This window comes from Crassostrea angulata, unplaced genomic scaffold (assembly GCF_025612915.1).
Source record: "Crassostrea angulata isolate pt1a10 unplaced genomic scaffold, ASM2561291v2 HiC_scaffold_81, whole genome shotgun sequence".
Classification (NCBI taxonomy): Eukaryota; Metazoa; Mollusca; class Bivalvia; order Ostreida; family Ostreidae; genus Magallana; species Magallana angulata.
The window spans coordinates 12,242-31,500 of record NW_026441636.1 but is presented as its reverse complement, the minus strand read 5'-3'; the positions used below and the strand labels follow the sequence as shown (position 1 = coordinate 31,500).

The 19,259-nt window shown below is 31.7% G+C and overlaps 1 protein-coding gene, 1 long non-coding RNA gene and 1 pseudogene across 2 annotated transcripts; 1 reads left to right on the top strand and 2 right to left on the bottom strand.

Moving 5' to 3' along the window:
• Positions 1-230: 230 nt before the first annotated feature.
• LOC128169021 (uncharacterized) lies at positions 231-1,723 on the bottom strand. Its single transcript, XR_008241491.1, has 3 exons — positions 1,637-1,723; positions 625-804; positions 231-348 (listed from the first exon to the last, which is right to left on the bottom strand). It is a non-coding gene; the product is annotated as an uncharacterized LOC128169021 (long non-coding RNA).
• Positions 1,724-7,615: 5,892 nt separating this feature from the next.
• LOC128169022 (uncharacterized) lies at positions 7,616-12,647 on the bottom strand. Its single transcript, XM_052835190.1, has 7 exons — positions 11,946-12,647; positions 11,536-11,715; positions 11,165-11,265; positions 10,730-10,820; positions 9,191-9,298; positions 8,824-8,997; positions 7,616-8,724 (listed from the first exon to the last, which is right to left on the bottom strand). Exons 1-7 carry the CDS (start codon positions 11,989-11,991, stop codon positions 8,282-8,284), a joined length of 1,143 nt encoding a protein of 380 aa, XP_052691150.1. The 5' UTR covers positions 11,992-12,647; the 3' UTR covers positions 7,616-8,281.
• A 3,349-nt stretch (positions 12,648-15,996) lies between these two features.
• Positions 15,997-18,367, top strand: LOC128169020 (uncharacterized; annotated as a pseudogene).
• Positions 18,368-19,259: the final 892 nt, after the last annotated feature.

Here is a 19,259-nt window from a genome sequence, read left to right as displayed (position 1 = left end):
ATAAACAAAGCATTTGCGATATATCTATCAAATAAACAAAAGAATTTCGACTCTTCTATATAAATAAACAAAAGAATTTCGATTCTTCTATATAAATAAACAAAAGAATTTTGATGTGTCTATAAAATAACAAAATCATTTGGTATATGATTTATCAAAGAACGTTGTGTTTTTAGAATTCGATAGTTATTCTTTTAAAATTGTAACAAAGAAGCCACTACATTTTCGGTGTTAAATCTAAACTTACTTGCATTACAAACAAATGATGTCTTTTATTTAAACATTTCTGTACACACTGGTCTATTTTCATGTGCTCAGATTTATTGACATTATGGGTGTTCATACATCCTAAAGTAAAAAAATATATCTAAGTAAAATTATTTCCAAATGTGATAGTTTGAATTAGTATGTTTTGAGATTGCTGACCAAATTAGCAAACTAATGTTTTCAGAGAATGGGTTTAAATAAAAAAAAAAAGGATGAAAAATTTTCTTATTTTACACTATTAGTCAGGTGATAAACGGTTAAATTGCATTGGACCCACAAGACAAATTTCATTAATTCATCAGAGGCGTGAGGAAAAATCCACTTGCTAACATGTTTATAAGAGATTAGGATACTAACCATGTAGGTAAATAAAGTCACTTTCTTTTTTGTACAATCTTGTCCAGAATTGCTCAATCTGTTTATCTGCAAGACCACGCTCTGACTTTTTTAAAACCAGTCCGTGTTTGCTGCAAAATTGTATAGCTTCGCTCCAGTGCATTGTGTCGCTAAAATACGGATGTGTCGCCTCTATAAAGACTATTTTGTAAACATTTTGTAAATCAGAATACATAGACTTTAATTGTTATGTGTTCAGTAGAAGGATATATGGGGCGCAAACTAGAGATGATGTACTGTCATATTATGCACGTTTTACCCATAATAACCATTGTTATAATGGACATTTTGCAATTTAATTGATCGTTATTTAAAGGGGCATGGTCACGATTTTAGCCATATTTTATTTTTCTGTTTTTATTATCTAAAGTGCTTTAGGAATGCATTTTTAATGATCAAATAAAATTTGAGAGTCAGTCGTAGAGTTATATGCAAGATACAGGGCTCACAATTCTTTGTCACGTAAACAATGCCCTTGCCCTGTTTTTGTTTACATAGGTTCAATATACCAGGAAAAAAAATCTTTTTCAAGCTGATTTGTCTTATCTTCTTATTTCTTTTAGGCATGAATAAACAGTTCCTAACGTTTGACACATTTTTTTTAAGTCTAAAAATGAATTTTTTTCTTCAACATTCAAAATGTAAAGAAAAGCTTTGTTTACATAGCAAAGAAATGCAAGCTCTGTAACTTGCTTATTACTCAACGAATGACACTCAAATTTCGGTTGCCTATTACAAAAACCTTACTAAAGCACTGTAAACATTAAAATCGGAAAAATAATTTTTGACCCAAATCGTGACCATGCCCCATAAGTTAATAAATGCATTTAAGAAGTAACAGAATAGTATCAAGCAATCAGCTGATAAAACAACCTATCAATAAGACTATGACATTGGAGACTTTAATTATCTTTCAACACAATTGAATAAGAATTAAGTTGTCCTAAAAGAGCTAATATGATAAACGGTTTACCTGATGATACAAACATTAAGAACGACTGTCCTAAAACCATATTCATCCTTTCCTGTTAGATTTCATTGATGAAAATTCCTAAAAACAAGTATATGAAGAAAAAAAAAACGTCCACTTTTTCGAAAGATGGTTGTAGAATATTGTATCATAAGGTATTCAGGTATATACATTGACTGTCAACAAAATCCCTGCTGGATACAACAAGAGACCATGTTGTGATTTAAATCCTAACACGGAAGCAGATAAAAACTTGAGAGTGATACAATGAACACAAATTGGTTCTTTCCTGATCATATGACCACAAAGTGTTGGAATTGGATATGTTATTGTTTTTTTGTTATAATTTCCTTCAGAATAGCAGTGAAATTCAAAATTTAATCAGAACTAAAGGCTACGTTTAACCTAAACAGAAGAGGCCCTATTCCACTCTCTATATAAAGATACTGACGTAAGCATTGGTACACCTATTGGATAAAAATGGGGAAAGAGGGCGTTGATATATGTAATTGTTTTGTAAGCCACATGTTGCCGACCAATACCTTGAAAATCCTCTCCTTGACCTCCTTGACAATTACTGTAACACAGGATGTGAAGGCTTTACAAATCTGAGTATAAGAACCAAGCATATGATAAATCTTCTACAGATTTTCAAAGATACTCGAGTTAATAATAATAAGGACATATTTCATCAGGATGATACTCTGTTTGTTTCAAGTTTTAATATGTTATTGTAAATTCAAAATGTATCATTTATATGAATCTCTTTACTATTTTATATTTAATTCAATGACATGGCCCTGTATGTGTGTAATTGGATGTTTAATTTGAATCAGGCATACTGCGTGTCCCACACACTTACACAGACAGGTAACGACAACACTTTTATTCTATATACTATAAAATCAAATAAATCGGGTTGTATGTTTGTTTAATACATTGTATTCAGGTGAATAGACATTATGCATCCTTGATCTTTTGTAAAGATTTGTATAAATACTAAAATAACTTGTTTTCTGTAGATAGATTTTACTCTGATAACACTGGTGTTGCGCTGTCTTTCCTCCACTTTATCTCTGCTGTTAGATGTAAATGGATTATTTTTAGAAAAATACTGATTTTTCTAGAATACACGGACACGTTAACTGTTGGTGTGTTTTGTTTCACAGAAAAGAGGAGACTGATGTTAATTAAGAATGATTTTTAAGCACATGTGTACAATCGATGTAATCAAATACGTTGCATTTTAACGGTGTGCTATTGGTATTCAACTGATAAGATATCATTAGTGTTAAAAATGTAGAAAGAAATCTTCCTATCTGTTTGTTTAATAATAACTACCAGCATCCAATCTGCATGTTCTCTTATGTGAATCCAAGCATGATATCATGATTACTTTTATTAGTAAGTTGGTACAATGTAATAAATAATATTATATTGTATATATAGAACATAGTTTGTCACTTTAAGCAATACACTTTCTTATTTAAAGTAAACAATTGGCAACAATTCATAGTAGGAAATGCAAACTTCAAATTTTCCAAAAATATCACATCCATACATTAATTTCATAATATGTTTTAAGGTGCTACAGTTTGGGTGAGCGCAACAAGAATTACACATGTCTTGTATCATTGTCACCTATGTGTTGATTTGACAATTTTCAACTGACACCATGATCAACATCGAAAGTAATATATTCGAACGTTCTATGGTCAATACAACGACATTTTTAGCAAATACAATCTTCCACTGGGTCGCATGCTGACTGACAGTTTTCATACTTATTGTTATATCATAATTAATCACCCAATTTTCTACAGTTTTTCCCGTTTTCCTGACTACGGCAAGGAGCACGGCGGGTGTGAACGGTCAGCACGGGATGCTCATTCCTCCATTGCACGTGATCCTACCTTCATTTTTTGAAATTCTGTGTTTGCTCTGCTCCTGATTTATATTTTCCTTTGAAATTATGATTTTCAAGAACACTGTTTGTTGTCATGACATGTCGTCAAACAATTTTTGAGAGAGAGAGAGAGTGAGAGAGAGAGAAATAATATTTCTATGTAAAAAAAAAATCCTACAAAATACATAGTGTTACTCCCCCTTAAGATCGTTCTTTTGTTATGGAGAAAATTGACCACTCTTTAAAATGTAATTTGTGTTTAATTTGATAAAATGTAGAAACGATTTCCTCTGGTTTATAAATTGGGTTTTTAATTTGTTTTTATTTTTGTGTGCTAAATGTAAACGTTGTATCCATTTTGAAATCGATTTTTTAAAATCACAAATAGCTCATAAAGACTATATTTAGAGATCAAAATAAACGACAATTATTACGCATCGAAATGCATCTTTATTGTATCATTGTAGATATCGTTTTTATACTGCTTTGTTCAGTAGTTATCTCCCTAGCGTGAGATTAAAAAAGCGACAACTTATTTCTCATAACTAATGATAAAAAATTCAATCAAAATAAAAAATTCGAGTAGTATTGGAGACTATACATATAGAACAAAATGAGAAGTAATGTTGTTTAAAAAATGCAAAAATATTGGTTAAGTTAGATTAATAACACGACAAAACAATGATGTTTATTTCCCTGTTTGAATCATAAGGTATAAACAGTTTCATGGGATAAATTTAATGACAATTAGACCTACTTAGATATACAATTGTAAAATGGAGAATTCTCACAGATACAATCGTACAAGTCCACGTGAAGGAGACTAAATGTTTGACAGAATGTGGTGAAATAGCGAAATCATGCTTTTCAAACATGTGCACTGATGAGAACTTCATTTTATATTTGAGCGAAAAGAACACTTTCTTGAGAGTTCGAAGCAAGCTCAAAAATGATAACCCCGCTAAGAACATATAATAACTTAAGCCATAACTGTTTTTCGTGGACTCAGAACAGAACACCTCTCTGTCGTTTTTTTTTCTGAATACGTTAGCCCACATGAACATGCAGACCACTCTTTTGCCTCGACAACAAAAAAGCTTGCGATATCACGTGACGATGAATACTTCAAACATACCGGACAGTGAAAAGTTAATTTGAATTTATCTCAATACTCAATGTATATGATAAACTGGTCATTTCTTTACCGTAAACATTGACAATACGAGACAAGCTCATAACTCCACAGCCATCTTACTAGGATTTTATTATATACAATTGAAGCTATGCGATTAATTTTTTTAGATTACCTGAGCTGAACGTTTAACAGAGCATTTGTCCGTTGTCTGTCGGCGTTGTTGTTGTAAATGTTTCACATTTTCATCTTCTTCTCAAGAACCACTGGGCAAATTTTAACCAAACTTGGCACAAAGCATCACTAGGTGAAAGGAATTCAAGTTTGTTCAAATGAAGGTCAGCACCCTTTTTTAATGGGAGATGATTAAGAATTTTTGAAAATTTGTTGATATTTTTCAAAACCTTCTCAAAACTTCTCTTCTTCTCAAAAACTATTAAGCCAGAAAAGCGAGATACGTAAACAAATAAAAAAAGGTCATGGATGACGTCACAGTGTTGAACTAAAAACTGAACTTTATTAATTTTACAACGATTGATAAGCAAGTTTTACAACCTTTATTAACATCTCTCGTTGGCAGGGATGTTAGCGCGAGGGAGTTATTGGTGTGGGAAGAAGCTGGAGTACCCAGAGAGGACCCACGTTTTTAAGTGGGCGACCGCCGTACCCCTCACATACAACAACTGTCGTCCACAGGGATCAAACTCGGGTCGCAGCGGTGATAAGCGAGTGCATTGTCCACTACGCTTCTTTGACACCATGCTCTCGCGCTATATTTCCCGCGATAAATTTAGAAGTGGATCAAACATCTGTAATGGGTGTTCTAGCTATTTCATTGACATATGATTTGTTTTTATTTATATAAAAATATATACTAGCAAGAAACAAACTTTACTGTTATATCGATCCATTTTGAAGCTAATTGTGCATGCATGTACAGTAGGCAGGTAAGTATATGAGTAGGGAGGAAATAACAATAGGATAATTTGAACTAAATAAAAAGGAATAAAGAGAAAAAATAAACTGTTAAAAAATTTATGAAGATATTGCATAAAGTCAACCCATTAAATTTGAAAGGGGGAAATTAGACATCTACAAACAGTGACCTCTCTCTCTCTCTCTCTCTCTCTCTCTCTCTCTCTCTCTCTCTCTCTCGGGGGAGGGGTGGGGGTTGAGGGTTGCGATATACGTATCATAACCATTAAAACTAGTACCTTTGGTATACTTATTGTATAGAAATACTCGTACTCGTTCAAAAATTCTTTGACGTTTGTTGATACCTAAGTAACACTAAGTTGACAATGATGCAAAGTATATGTAATTCTTGCTGCGCTCGCCACAACGGTAGCACCGTTAGGCATATTATAATTTTACAATACAAATAGATAAATAAGAATGACTGACAATTCTTACCTTTTAGCCTCAAATCGAATCTGCAAATATTCAACATCTTCTGCTTCCGTGACGTAAAAATGACGTATGATTGACAACGACAAAAAATTAAAACCAATCAAGATTTAAATCCGAAATTGGTTACAAATAAATTTTCTGAAAGTTAGTTGGCAGAAGATTATTAATAAATGGATATTTACAGGTTAAAGTCATTGAAATGAATAATGAATAGAACATTTCTTATACGTGTATATGTTTAACATATATTGTTTGAAACATGTATTAAACATAAATATTTTTATATGTATAAGTTAAACATAAGTAAAATGTATATCTTACACATATGCATAATATATGTGTTGAACATAATAATTTTAAAACATGTGAAGTACACATGCATTACATGTGTAAAACATGTGTAAAGTCATACACATATCTCACACAGCTAAATGTGCCACATACGTTTTACACTGAAATATTGAAACTAGAGCAAAACCTATGCAAAGTAACGAGTAGGTATGCCATTGCAACTAAGTGAAATGATTATAAAATTGCCTCTATTAAGTTGTATTCTTATTGCATGGTAATTGAAACATTTTATAGGCATGCATTGGCTGCTTGACATATCCCTGGAAGAGGACATCAACTAGCTATAACACAGTCAATGACAGATGTCTCTTTGAACTGATAAAATCATAATGTAAGTACACATACCATTGCTTTTCTCAATTTAAACATCTTTCAAGGGTCATCAACGACGCTGGGAAATTTTTTTCCATACAAACCCAACCTAATAAATAACTCAAAGATATGGATTTCTATGACATACTTCATGAAAAGTAGAAGTCACTGGGTGTTCAGGATCATTAATGATAATCTGTTGCATGACACCTACAGATATTTGTATTTCTTAGTATGTAAGTGTAAAATTTTGAAATGACTATTGATCGAATGCATGTATTATATTTTGTAGCAAATGGATATAATACAGAAGTTTCAAAGATCTGTTTTGATGTAGCCTGAAGATTTTGTAATGAATGATCCAGGATTCAAAAGCTCTTAGTCAGAGACAGTTGCAATGTGGTTGCTAATTTAGTGACACATTAAGGTAATTCAATTTAGATAAGGATTAATACAGGCATGTATCCAGTCACCCCCCATACCCCTCCCCCCCCCCCCATTTTTTTTTGTTGCAGCATGTGTAAGTGTACTTTAGAAATCATTTCATCCTAATGATTCAAGCTTATTTGCATAAAAAAAAATATTGACCTGTATACGTTGTTTTCCGCTTACATGTATAAATCACATTTTTTATCATGTATTTAAAAACTCTAATGATTGTATGTACTTAAGTTTTTATTATAATATTTTAGAAAGAAGTTCAAACAAGCATTGTCATGGGAAAACATTAAAAAGGAAGAAGTTGGAGGTGGACAAAAATCAGGATGAATATTCTATAGGTAAACATTTATTTTGTCAAATTAATACTTGTGATTGACCTTATATTTCCCCCCCTCTCTCTCTCTCTCTCTCTCTCTCTCTCTCTCTCTCTCTCTCTCTCTCTCTCTCTGAGAGCTTGCAAATAAAAGAAAAAATTATTAACAATTGTAAACTTTCTTCATGTTGTATTTGCAATAAAATCTAAATGGATCCTGTTATTCTTCAACAATATTGTTGAATAAAAAAGCAACTGAGGCATTTGTAAATTTAACTTTAACATAAAATGAAATTTAATGTTAAATTCTTTGGGGTTTCTTCCAGAAACTATTAAAGCACAGAAAAATGACAACAATATAAATCTAAATGGAATCATTCAAGGAATTAAATTCATTTTTAATCTCAAAACTGTCTTTTTTCTGTAATTCTAATTTTAGATTAACAAGCAGCTGGAAATGCAAAATGAATGTTTCCAAAGATCCACTGAAGTTACTGAGTAATCAATTGAAGTGATTCAAACAGCAAGATGAAGTATATCAAGAATGAACTGAAAAATTTTAAATATTCAAGTAATTCAATTATAAGCAATTTACATGTGATACGTATGTAATTCATGTGAAAAACGTACGTTGGATCCACATACGTAAACATATGGAATGTATCACGTATGTCTAACACACGTGTAACATACGTTTCACATGTGTTCATTAACGTACGTTAAACACACGTGGTACTTAAATCACGTTAAACGTACGTGAGGTCACATACGTATCACACATGTTTAACGTATGTGAAACGTATGGGGCACATTTTGCTGTGTACATGTACCCATGTGGACATTTTCCCTGTGTATAGTTTTGTTCTCACCATCTTTTGTTAAATCCATTGTTGTTTGTTTAAGCATTTCTTTTGTAGTTTTTACATGCCCATCTTTTGTTGCATCACGTTCTGTTTGTGTAAGTTTTTCTTTTGTAGTTTTGTCCTGTTTAATTTTTGTATATCTTGTTGTTTGGTCATGCATAAGATTTGTTGTCTGGAACAGCGTGTCTTTGCTTGGTTGATTTGGCCTATCCTTCGTTGTCCCGCTCTCTCTGTCTATTGTTATCGTTACACTTACCGACTCCACATTGCTCTCACAAGCCGCTATTCTCGTCATATTGCAATCTTCAAATTTACAGTCTTCCTTGCAGCTTTGGCAAAGTGTTTGGTTGACATCTGATTCACCTAAAGAATGGACATTAGAAATGATATCAGTTTGACTAATCTTGCCCTATAAATACAATTCCTGGATAGAGTTGGTTTTTATGCATACATTTTTCTTACCATTGTTTTTGAGAAACTCCTCGGTATATTCCAACGTGCCAAAACCAAACCAATATCTCATTTTGTTATTGGTATCGTCTTTAGAACAAATTTGGTTTGGGTGATAAAGTTTGAGGCTCGCTCTGGTTTTCATACATTTTTCAGCCGCACTCTTCCATGTAAAATTTCCAAAAACTGCAGTTTAACCAACAGAAAAAAAAATTAAAAATTAAGAAAGAGTTGAAGATCAAAGAAATGCAGAACATGTCTGATTACTGATATCCTTTAGTATTATCTTATTGTGTCAAGCTTATCAATTTACATTTTCGACTTGATTGTTACGATAAAATTGCACTTATTACAAAAAGTAAAGGACCGTTCTGTATACCTTTATCTCCACAGAAAACATTTGCACCTTCGTCACAGTTAACAAGATGGAAAGTTGTATGCTCATGACAATCAATTATTAAGCAGCTTTCTCGGTTTTTGGAGGTTTCTGGATATAGAAACCAACACAATATATCATAGTAAAGAAACCGTTTTTAATCAGATTTATACTTCCAAAAAACCTTCTTTTTTTGGATACTCAAGACAAAATAATCTATTACTTTTGCTATTCTATTACTCATGTTGTGTCAAAAGAAAATAATACGCACCTTTACCTTACAACATTCTGTATCAGTCTGAGAAACCGATGTCAGACATAGGACCGAGGGCACAATGGCTGATATTAGATGATGGCCGATTGATTAGTGATATGGTAAGTAATTACATACTGATAACATATTTTAGGGGTAAAAACGGCTAATTTGTTTGCTAGTTTTGAAAAACAACAGATAGTTATATTATCATAATTTATCAATTATTGTGATATGTTTTCAGTGTAGCATGAAATACTGAAGTTAAGGGGTTTTACAATTGTTAGTTTTATTACCATTGAGAATTTGAACACAATGATGGTGCTATAATCAATACAGTATTAATTTATAAAAACTCTTACTAAAACTGGGACCTATATAAATAATGAAGTGGAAAAAAGTGGAAAAAAATCAGAGGTGTTGTACGGATCAGTATCAGCACTTCTGAATCCGTATTAGCCCTACAGAATCCGTATTGGGCCCTGGAGCCTGATATGGGTACAGTTACTGTAGAATAAGCTATAATGCATATGCAAAAAACCACGGTTAATTGCTTTAAAGTACTTATAGACCTTCATTTACATTGCTAATTACAAAGGTTGTAAATATTGTATTTCTATTACTGAACCTAACTTTGATTACATGTTATACTTTTGGTGAATATCAGTACAATACAATACAATATAAAAGATATTAAAGAGCTGTTTTTGTTGATAATTAAAAGTTGATATTTAACAGTTTCAAAATCTGTAACTTATTCCGAATTGTTGCTAGAACAATACAAATTTTTTATTAGTAAGCAAAATGACTAAGCGGAAACCCTTTGAAATTAATTAGATTAGCATTATGTACAGTAGCAATGATGAATTAAGTCTTATTTAGCCTAGCAACAATAAGTTGGTATGGTAGTAGAATTGCTAAGCTACACTACGCATGTACGTCTACATTATTTACTCCCATACCTCTTCATCGCTCTACAACATGCAATTTCATTCAGATTTCAACCATGCAATTTATTTTCACAATGTACTGAAAGCAACAATTTCATATTTTCCTTCATAATTTTTTTTATTATACCAAATGCGAGAAGATACTATATGTGGGAATGCACTACACTCCCCAACATTGTCAAGATGGGAGCCATGTACATGTAGTATCAATCTGTCTTACATGTAATGGTACAAAGATTTATTTTTCAAAGACAGTGAACATGGTTTATTAAGACACGATTTCAAATGCACCTTAGGATTGTTTAGTCTGTACTTTAATTCTTTGATTATATTACATACCGATCGCTCCAAACACTAATGAACTGGTGATGAGGTTACATTGTTGTAAAAATTTTGGTTGAAGGTCAGAGAGACAGAAACAGCTACTCTTCTATAAAATAAACAAAACAATGTGGATAATTCTATAAAATAAACAAAACAATGTGGATAATTCTATGAAATAAACAAAAGCATTTTGAAAGTTCTATAAAATAAACAAAAGAACTGGGATAATTCAATTAAATAAACAAAATAATTGCGATATAACTTTCAAATAAACAAAAGAATTTGGATTCTTCTATATAAATTAACAAAAGAACTTAGATTGTTCTATAAAACAACAAAATAATTTGGTATATTTTATCAGAGAACGATGTGTTTTAATAGTTCGATAGTTATTCTTTAAAAATTGTAACAAAGAACCTACTACTTTACCGGTGTTTAATCTAAACTTACTTGCATTACAAACAATTCATGTCTCTTATTTACACATTCCTGTATACACTGATCCATCCTGATGTGCTCAAATGTATTGACATAACTGTCGTTTATACATCCTGAAGAAAAAATTATATCTATGTAAAATTATTTCCAGATTTGATAGTTTGATTTCGTATGTTTTGAGATTGCTGACCAAAATAGCGAAAAAATGTTTTCATAGAAAAGGTTCAAATAAAAATGATGAACAATGTTCTTATTTTACACAATTAGTCAGGTGATAAACTGTAAAAAAAGCATGGGACCCACAAGACAAACTACATTAATTCATCAGAGGATTGAGGAAAAAGCCACTTGCTAACATGTTTATAAGTGATTAGGATACTAACCATATAGGTTAATAAAGTCACTTTCTTTTTTGTACAATCTTGTCCAGAATGTCTCAATCTGTTTATCTGCAAGACTAAGCTTCGACTTTTTTAAAACCAGCCCGTGTTTGCTGCAAAATTGTACAGCTTCGCTCCAGTGCATTGTGTGGTTAGAATACAGATGTGTCGCCTCTATAAAGACTATTTTGTAAACAGTTTGTAAATCAGAAAATATACTGGAGATTTTCCCATTTAATTAATCGTTATTTAAGTTAATAAATACATTTAAGAAGTAACAGATTATTATCAAAACGCAATCAGTTGATAAAACAACCATTCAATAAGACTATGACATTAGAGATATTAGATTTGTTTCAACACAGAATGAGAAATGAGTTGTTCTAAAAGAGCTAATATGATAAATGGTTTACCTGATAATACAAAGATTAAGAACGACTGTCCTAAAACCATATTCATCCTCTCCTGTTAGATTTCATTGATGAAAGTTCCTAAAAGCAATTATATGAAGAAAAAAAACAACGTCCACTTTCTCGAAAAATGGTTGTAGAATTTTGTATCATTGAGGTATTCAGGTATATACATTGCCTGTCAACAAAATCCCTGCTGGATACCTCAAGAGACCATGTTGTGATTTACATCCTAACACGGAAGCAAATAAAAACTTGAGAGTGATGCAATGAAAACATATTGGTTCTTTCCTGATCATATGACCTCAGAGTGTTGGAATTGGATATGTTATTGATTATGTTATAACTTCCTTCAGAATAGCAGTGGAATTCAAAATGTAATCTGAACTAAAGGCTACGTTTAACTTAAACATAAGAGGCCCTATTTCACTCTCTATTTAAAGATACTGACTTAAGCATTAGTACAGTTGTTGGATAAAAAGGGGGAAAAGGGTGTTTATATATCTGTAATCGCTTCGTAAGCCACATGTTGCCGACCAATACCTTAAAAAATCTCTCCTTGACCTCCTTGACAATTACTGTAACACAGGATGTAAAGGCTCTACAAATCTGAGTATAAGAACCATGCATATGATAAATTTTCGGAAGATTCTCAAACATACACGAGTTAATAATAATATGGAAATATTTCATCGTGATGATACTCTGTTTGTTTCAAGTTTTAGTATGTTATTGTAAATTCAAAATGTATCGTTTATATTAATCTCTTTACTATTCTATATTTAATTCAATGACATGGCCCTGTATGTGTGGAATTGGATGTTTAATTGAAATCAGGCAAACTGCGTGTCTCACACACTTACACAGACAGGTCACGACACCAAATGACGCCTACAGACAGTTTTACCTGACTATACAAAGATCAGGAACAGCTGTCCTAAAGCCTCATCCTTTCTTTGTATGTTTTCTTTATAAAGTCAATTATTCGGTAAAAGAAAAACAACAAACAAACAACGTCCACATTACTAGTATACAATTTTGTATCCATGGTAAGTTAGTTAAATGTAAATATATCATGTCAACAGTTTCCTGTTTGGAGCTGAAGGAGACTGTTGTGGTCTACAGTTCAACACGGATGATAGATACTTTAACGGGATGTAAAGAAAAATTATATCGGTTTTGTTCTCTGAACATATACGTTTAAGTGTTTAAATTGTATTATTATCGATTATTTTTGTATTGATTATGTGTGAACTTCCTTCAGAATGAAAGTGAAATTATAGATAAAATCTTTACTTAAAGCTTTGTGTTTCTCAAACATAAAAGATCTTTCTTCATGATTTATTTTATCATTGATTGCACTAATTGTCGAAAGAGATTCAGACATTTCTTAAAAATAGTTGGGAATGATAGTAAGTGTTAATTAGTTAACGAACATTTTGTTCTATTTCGGAATCCTAAATATGAAATATGTGCAAAACAGGAACACATTGAATAGCTTTTTTGTTAATGGAAAATTGTTGTAAAATCCTATTGTGTGAGACCACCTCAACAATAGACTCCAATCGATATCAGTAGTAAATTGCATGAAGAATTTTTAATGGTACTAATTGTTATCACAGAATTTGCTTATAAATAAAATTAATCAGTCGAAAACTAGCGCATTTTTTTGCGCAATAAATATACAATTTTTTCAATTGGTGGCACTATAGCTCCCAGGTCGTCTATCCGATTTTGTTTTACCTACAGACCTGCAGCTAGTGTCCACGAACTTTTCATGCCACCCTTGTTTTTTGGCCCAGTGGTTCTGGAGAAGATGTCCAAAATATAAAAAGTTTACAGATAGGCAGAAGGACGGACGGACGCGACGACAGGTCAAAGTTAGCTAAAATACTACCTATCTAGTTAATAATTTGACAAAACTTTAAAACTATCTGCCTATTATTCAGAGAACTGAAAGGAAAAAAAATGATGGTGTTTATTGTTGATTTCTAAAACTGTTATTTATGAACTTCATTTTATTCTATATACTATAAAATCAAATCAATCGGGTTGTATGTTTGTTTGATATACAAGTGCATAGACATTATGTATATTTGATCTTTTGCAAAGATTTGGATGAATACTTATCTTACTTGTTTTCTGTAAATTGATTTTACTCTGATAACACTGGTGTTGCCCTGTTTTTCTTCCTCTTTATCTCTGCTGTTAGATGTAATGGGTTTATTTTTAGAACATTAAAGATGTCTGATTTTTAATTTTCTAAATACACGGAAACGTTAAGTGTTGTTTTGTTTCACGAAAAAGAGGAGACTGATTTTAATTCAGAATGATTTTTAAGCACATGTGTAACTTTGATGTAATCAAATACGTTGCATTTTAACAGTGTGATATTGGTATTCAACTGATCAGAAATCGTTAGTGTTAAAAATGTTGAAAGAAATCATCCCAATTGTTTGTTTAAGAATAGCTACCAGCATGCAAATTTGTCCAACCCCAATCTGCATGTTCTCTTATGTGAATTCAAACATAATATCATGTTTACATTCAATAATAAGTTGTTAACTAGACACGATCTCGTTGCGAGCAACGAGGAGGTCTTCCGTCTGATTTTAGAATTTGAGATATATGTTCGATCTTACTCCAGTGATCGTCTATCGCTCGGTCATAACGATCATCAACTAAAATATTCTAAGTGAATTACTGTATAAGCAATGTTTGGAAATTAAACTCAAAGTTGTATTTAAAAAAAATCCTTATGACAAACGTGATTGGTTATTTATTTGTATTAATTGAGTCCTGAGGTTATTTTTCGAAGGAATACTTCTAATTCATATTTAGAAACGTTTCTATTTTGTATGGATTTGCGCATTATTGATTTGCAGGGTAAAATGAATAGAGAAAAACAGCATGAGGGAAAAGTCAGTTTGTTTCAAATTAAATCGTTGAAGATTTTTTTATGGCGTTGACAAAACTATTGTTTCCAATAGAACTTTATGAATGTTAACACTATCAAAAATCGTGTAGATCATCCTTTTGCACTTGGCAGATATTTAAAAAAAAAAAGAACATCAATATCAATTTTTTTTTCGTGGACTCAGAACAGAACACCTCTCTGTGTTTTTTTCTGAATACGTTAGCCCACATGAACATGCAGACCACTCTTTATCATCGACAACAAAAGAGCTTGAGATATCACGTGATGATGAATACTTTAAACATACCGACAGTGAAAAGTTAATTTGAAATTATCTTCAATAAATTTAAATTTGTTTGAATTAAATTGCATGATTTGCAGATGGTTTAAAACTAAGCTTTAATAATTTTTTTCCTTAAAAACATTCATTAAATACAGCATAAATAGCTTTAAAGTATCATTCTCAATATATATCATAAACTGGTCATTTCTTTGTCGTAAACATTGACAATATGAGACAACATCATGACTTTACAGTCATCTTACTAGGATTTTAATTTATACAATTAAAATTATACGATTAATCTTTCTATGATTTGATTTTCAAAACTTACTTGTACAGAATTACTGAAACTGATTATGCAATAATAGTTACATAAAAATCATTTAAAAAGAGATTAAAAGTAAACCTTTTTTTGCCAACAAGCATCGGTTGTCTTATATACATTTTTTTTTTACAAAATGTACATTTTATTACGTTGAAAGACTTTATAATCTAAGGACATTATTTTGCCATGAACAACAAAATAGGCTATACATGTCGTCTTAATTTCCCCGAAAAAAAGTTTGCATTGGTTATGGAATATGTAAACTGCTTTTTACGCAATATGTATTCATGTCGATATTGTTTAAATTGGTCTGATTTACGATTTTGGTGAAACGCGGAAGTTTAAAAGGTAAATGTGTTCGTCAATATGGACCAGCATTTAAGAATGTTTATGTTTCTGTTCTTGTGTATATTTATTTATTACATCCAAAGTAAGTATTTGTATAACTGGGTTTTTACTTAACTATCTTCAATCACAGGTTTTCAAAGGTAACGAGTTGTATCTAAAGGAATTTGTATCGAACAAAACCATGAATTGGACCGAGGCTGTACAGTACTGTAAGGCAATGAACTCTATCCTCGTGTCTTCTCCCACGCAGACAGACCATGAATGGAACCACTGGACAAGAAAGCAATGGAGAATGTCTCCTTGGATTCATGTCATAGGTATGGATCTCATTTGAGTAATACGTACAAAACAGGAAATATACATCCATAACTACATTGATTATAGTTTTAATAAATTTGTTTCGACATGAGATAACCTGTAAAAGTTGCAACCTTTTGTTTACATTTGCCTTATTTTCTTATCCGTTATGACAAAGGATGCTTTAATGAGACTCAGATAGACCAGTCAGTAAATACGACCTTGACCTCTACATCAGTGGTCACGTGTCAAAGTCAAAAAAGTGTTCAACTGCACATTATACTTTCTTTGGACTGCAGGTATTTGTCATTCCGTCTTTCCTAAAGATTCTAATATACGATTGATTAAAACTATGTTAAATGCTACTTAAAAAAATTACTTTAAATTTTACCCTTTAAGAACACCAGCTGTGTCTGTCTTAGTGACCACTTTTCTGTCACAGACGCCATTGATCCACGTTTATGCAGTATCTTCTGCAGGACATCCGAGATCCTTAACGACTGTGGCGGCCCCGGGACATATAGTGTTTATAAAGCAGGTTGAATACTTCTACTGTTGTTTAATCTGTTATCAGGCCTTCATTAAAGTTTTACATAGTTTATCGAAGTATTCGTTAGATCATATTTAATAAAACAGATCACTATAAAAAATATGCATTCATTTGTTACGCTCTTTCATTTAAAGGGGATTTGGTATTTTTTGACATACATGACCTAAATGCAACATACATGGCTCTGAAATGTTCAAAAACAACATGGACATTTGTATATCTGCAATCCTCAACGTTGACTGTCAACTGCCAATGTAGACGCCCAGGCACAGGTACAAGTTGTAACTCAATGAGTTGATCATATGAGCGATGTGTCCTCTGGGCCTCTTGTTTTGCAATGATAGGACTTGTGTGGCGATGGCACAGTTATTCCAATTTTTTTGGTCCTTCTTAATAACAACAGTAAAAATCACATTGACTATATTGTTTTCAAATTTTGTTTAAAAGTCAAGAATGCATTCATTATTTTGGCAAAAGGAAACTTGTATCTTGTATTGTTTCCTCGGATGGGGTATAATAAACGAATTATCCCTTTTCACATTAATTTTTATCCGATTTTTCTGTCAATGACAAGAACTCTGTTTACCTAAAAATATTTATAGTGCATTTTTTAACATTTGATCTTGTACCAATAAAAGTATTATGAAACCAAGTACCAATATTGAAACGAATAAGAAATATCTAAAAAGTCATTCAGGCTGTTTTGTTGAAATTGTAACAACATACTTATTGGTAGCATTATGTCATCGTAAGTCTTTATTTATATATTAATTAAATTGTCCGAGATAAACGTTAATGAATTCTTTTTCACTGAGGCAACTGCAAACTGCGTCAATGATTTAAGCTCTTAATTTACAAACTAAATATTTGTATATGGTTTCGGATTAGCGTTGAAATCATTTTCACTATTTAAATAAAAATGGGATTTACTTGACAAACTAAATGAAATTATGGTCCCATGTTAAATGTAAATGTATATAAAAATTAGTAAATTGCGATGCTAAAGAATTACTTGATATGAATTATAGAACTTAATGACACTGTTTGCTCAAACTGGAATTGGAAAGACTGTTACAAGAATTGTAAAAGAAAGGGACAATATTTACATGGCGATTACGACGTGATGGATCCAATTAGTGCCTGTCATGGAATTCAGACAGGAAATGTTGAAACCTGGGTTGGAATAGCCAGACAAAATTTTATTTCGTTTTCGTTAGGTGCGTATAGATTAATCAAATGTTAAGATGTATGGTTTTGTCATTTAGATATATTTTTTATGTATACATATATTTAAACGAATTTGGTGCAAATTTATCCCTTCTTTTAGATTTATCATACTCTCTACAACGACAATGTAAAACTTTTCGTCAGAGCAACTGCTCATTAACTTCCTGTTCTGATCATAATTACGCACTTTGTAAACAGGTTATTATTAATTTAATATACTAGATGTATTAGCATCCAAATTCCTCTTTAAGAAATTATTGAGAATAAATTCTTACTTGTAAAGAACTAGTTATTTTGTGCAAAATATTAAATTTCACTATTTTTAAAGCAAGGATTTCTAGTGTTTTTACGTAAATTTTAATTTCAGCTTTTGTCAAAAACATCAAAACCAAAATCAAGCAGCCCATTGGCGCCAACTAGTCAAACATCAAACGAAGCATCGTCGATTTTCTCCAATCAATTTCATAATGATAACCAAAGTAACTATTTCGTATTTCTTGTTATGTAAAAGAGAATTAAAAAAAGTAATACACTTTAATAATCTTATTTGTTACATTATCAACAGACAAAGAGAACTTTATTAATCAAAGTACTAAAGTACTGAAAGCCGGGCTATTTTGGTGTGTCTTTATGCATATTGTGTAGTAAAGAGTGAAAATCTCTCTCTTTCTCTCTCTCTCTCTCTCTCTCTCTCTCTCTCTCTCTCTCTCTCTCTCTCTCTCTCTCTCTCTCTCTCTCTCTCTCTCTCTCTCTCTCTCTGCTTATAATGTCGGTAAAGCATCAGAGAGCGATCAATTTTTGTGAGCGGCTAAAAACAAAATTATGTCTCTCTAGTAGAAATTTGAAATTTTCTCCATTTCTTCAACGCGCAGCAAAGTAGTTCATGGAAATTCATGCGCATTGTATGTGTCCAAAATGCATAGTCTTGTTTTAAAAACACGTTATTATTAAGAAAACAAAAAAAGATAGACAATTCTCTAGAAAGTATACAAAAGAAACAAAATGCAAACACTTTTGTAAACGTGGCTCTTTGTGTAACTATTTGGTAAAGCGGAAGCTTTGACTTTGACGATGTTTGGTTTTTTGTTTACTTTTGAAGTTGTGCTATTTATAGTTACATTTACATTGGCGATTTGCCTGCCTACAGCCAAGACTCTGCTTTCAGCAGAGCCCGGCTAAAAACTATATAGTGCATCTGAAAGCTTGGACACTTTTGATATACTATTTATTAACCAGTTATCGAAATGTTGTTTTGTTAAGGAAAGATTTAGTTCTACCGTATAAATTTTCTTTACCTGGCTGCTTTTATAATTTATGTACATCTCTGAAAAAGGACTATCTTTTTAAAATAATCAGATTTGAATGTGGTT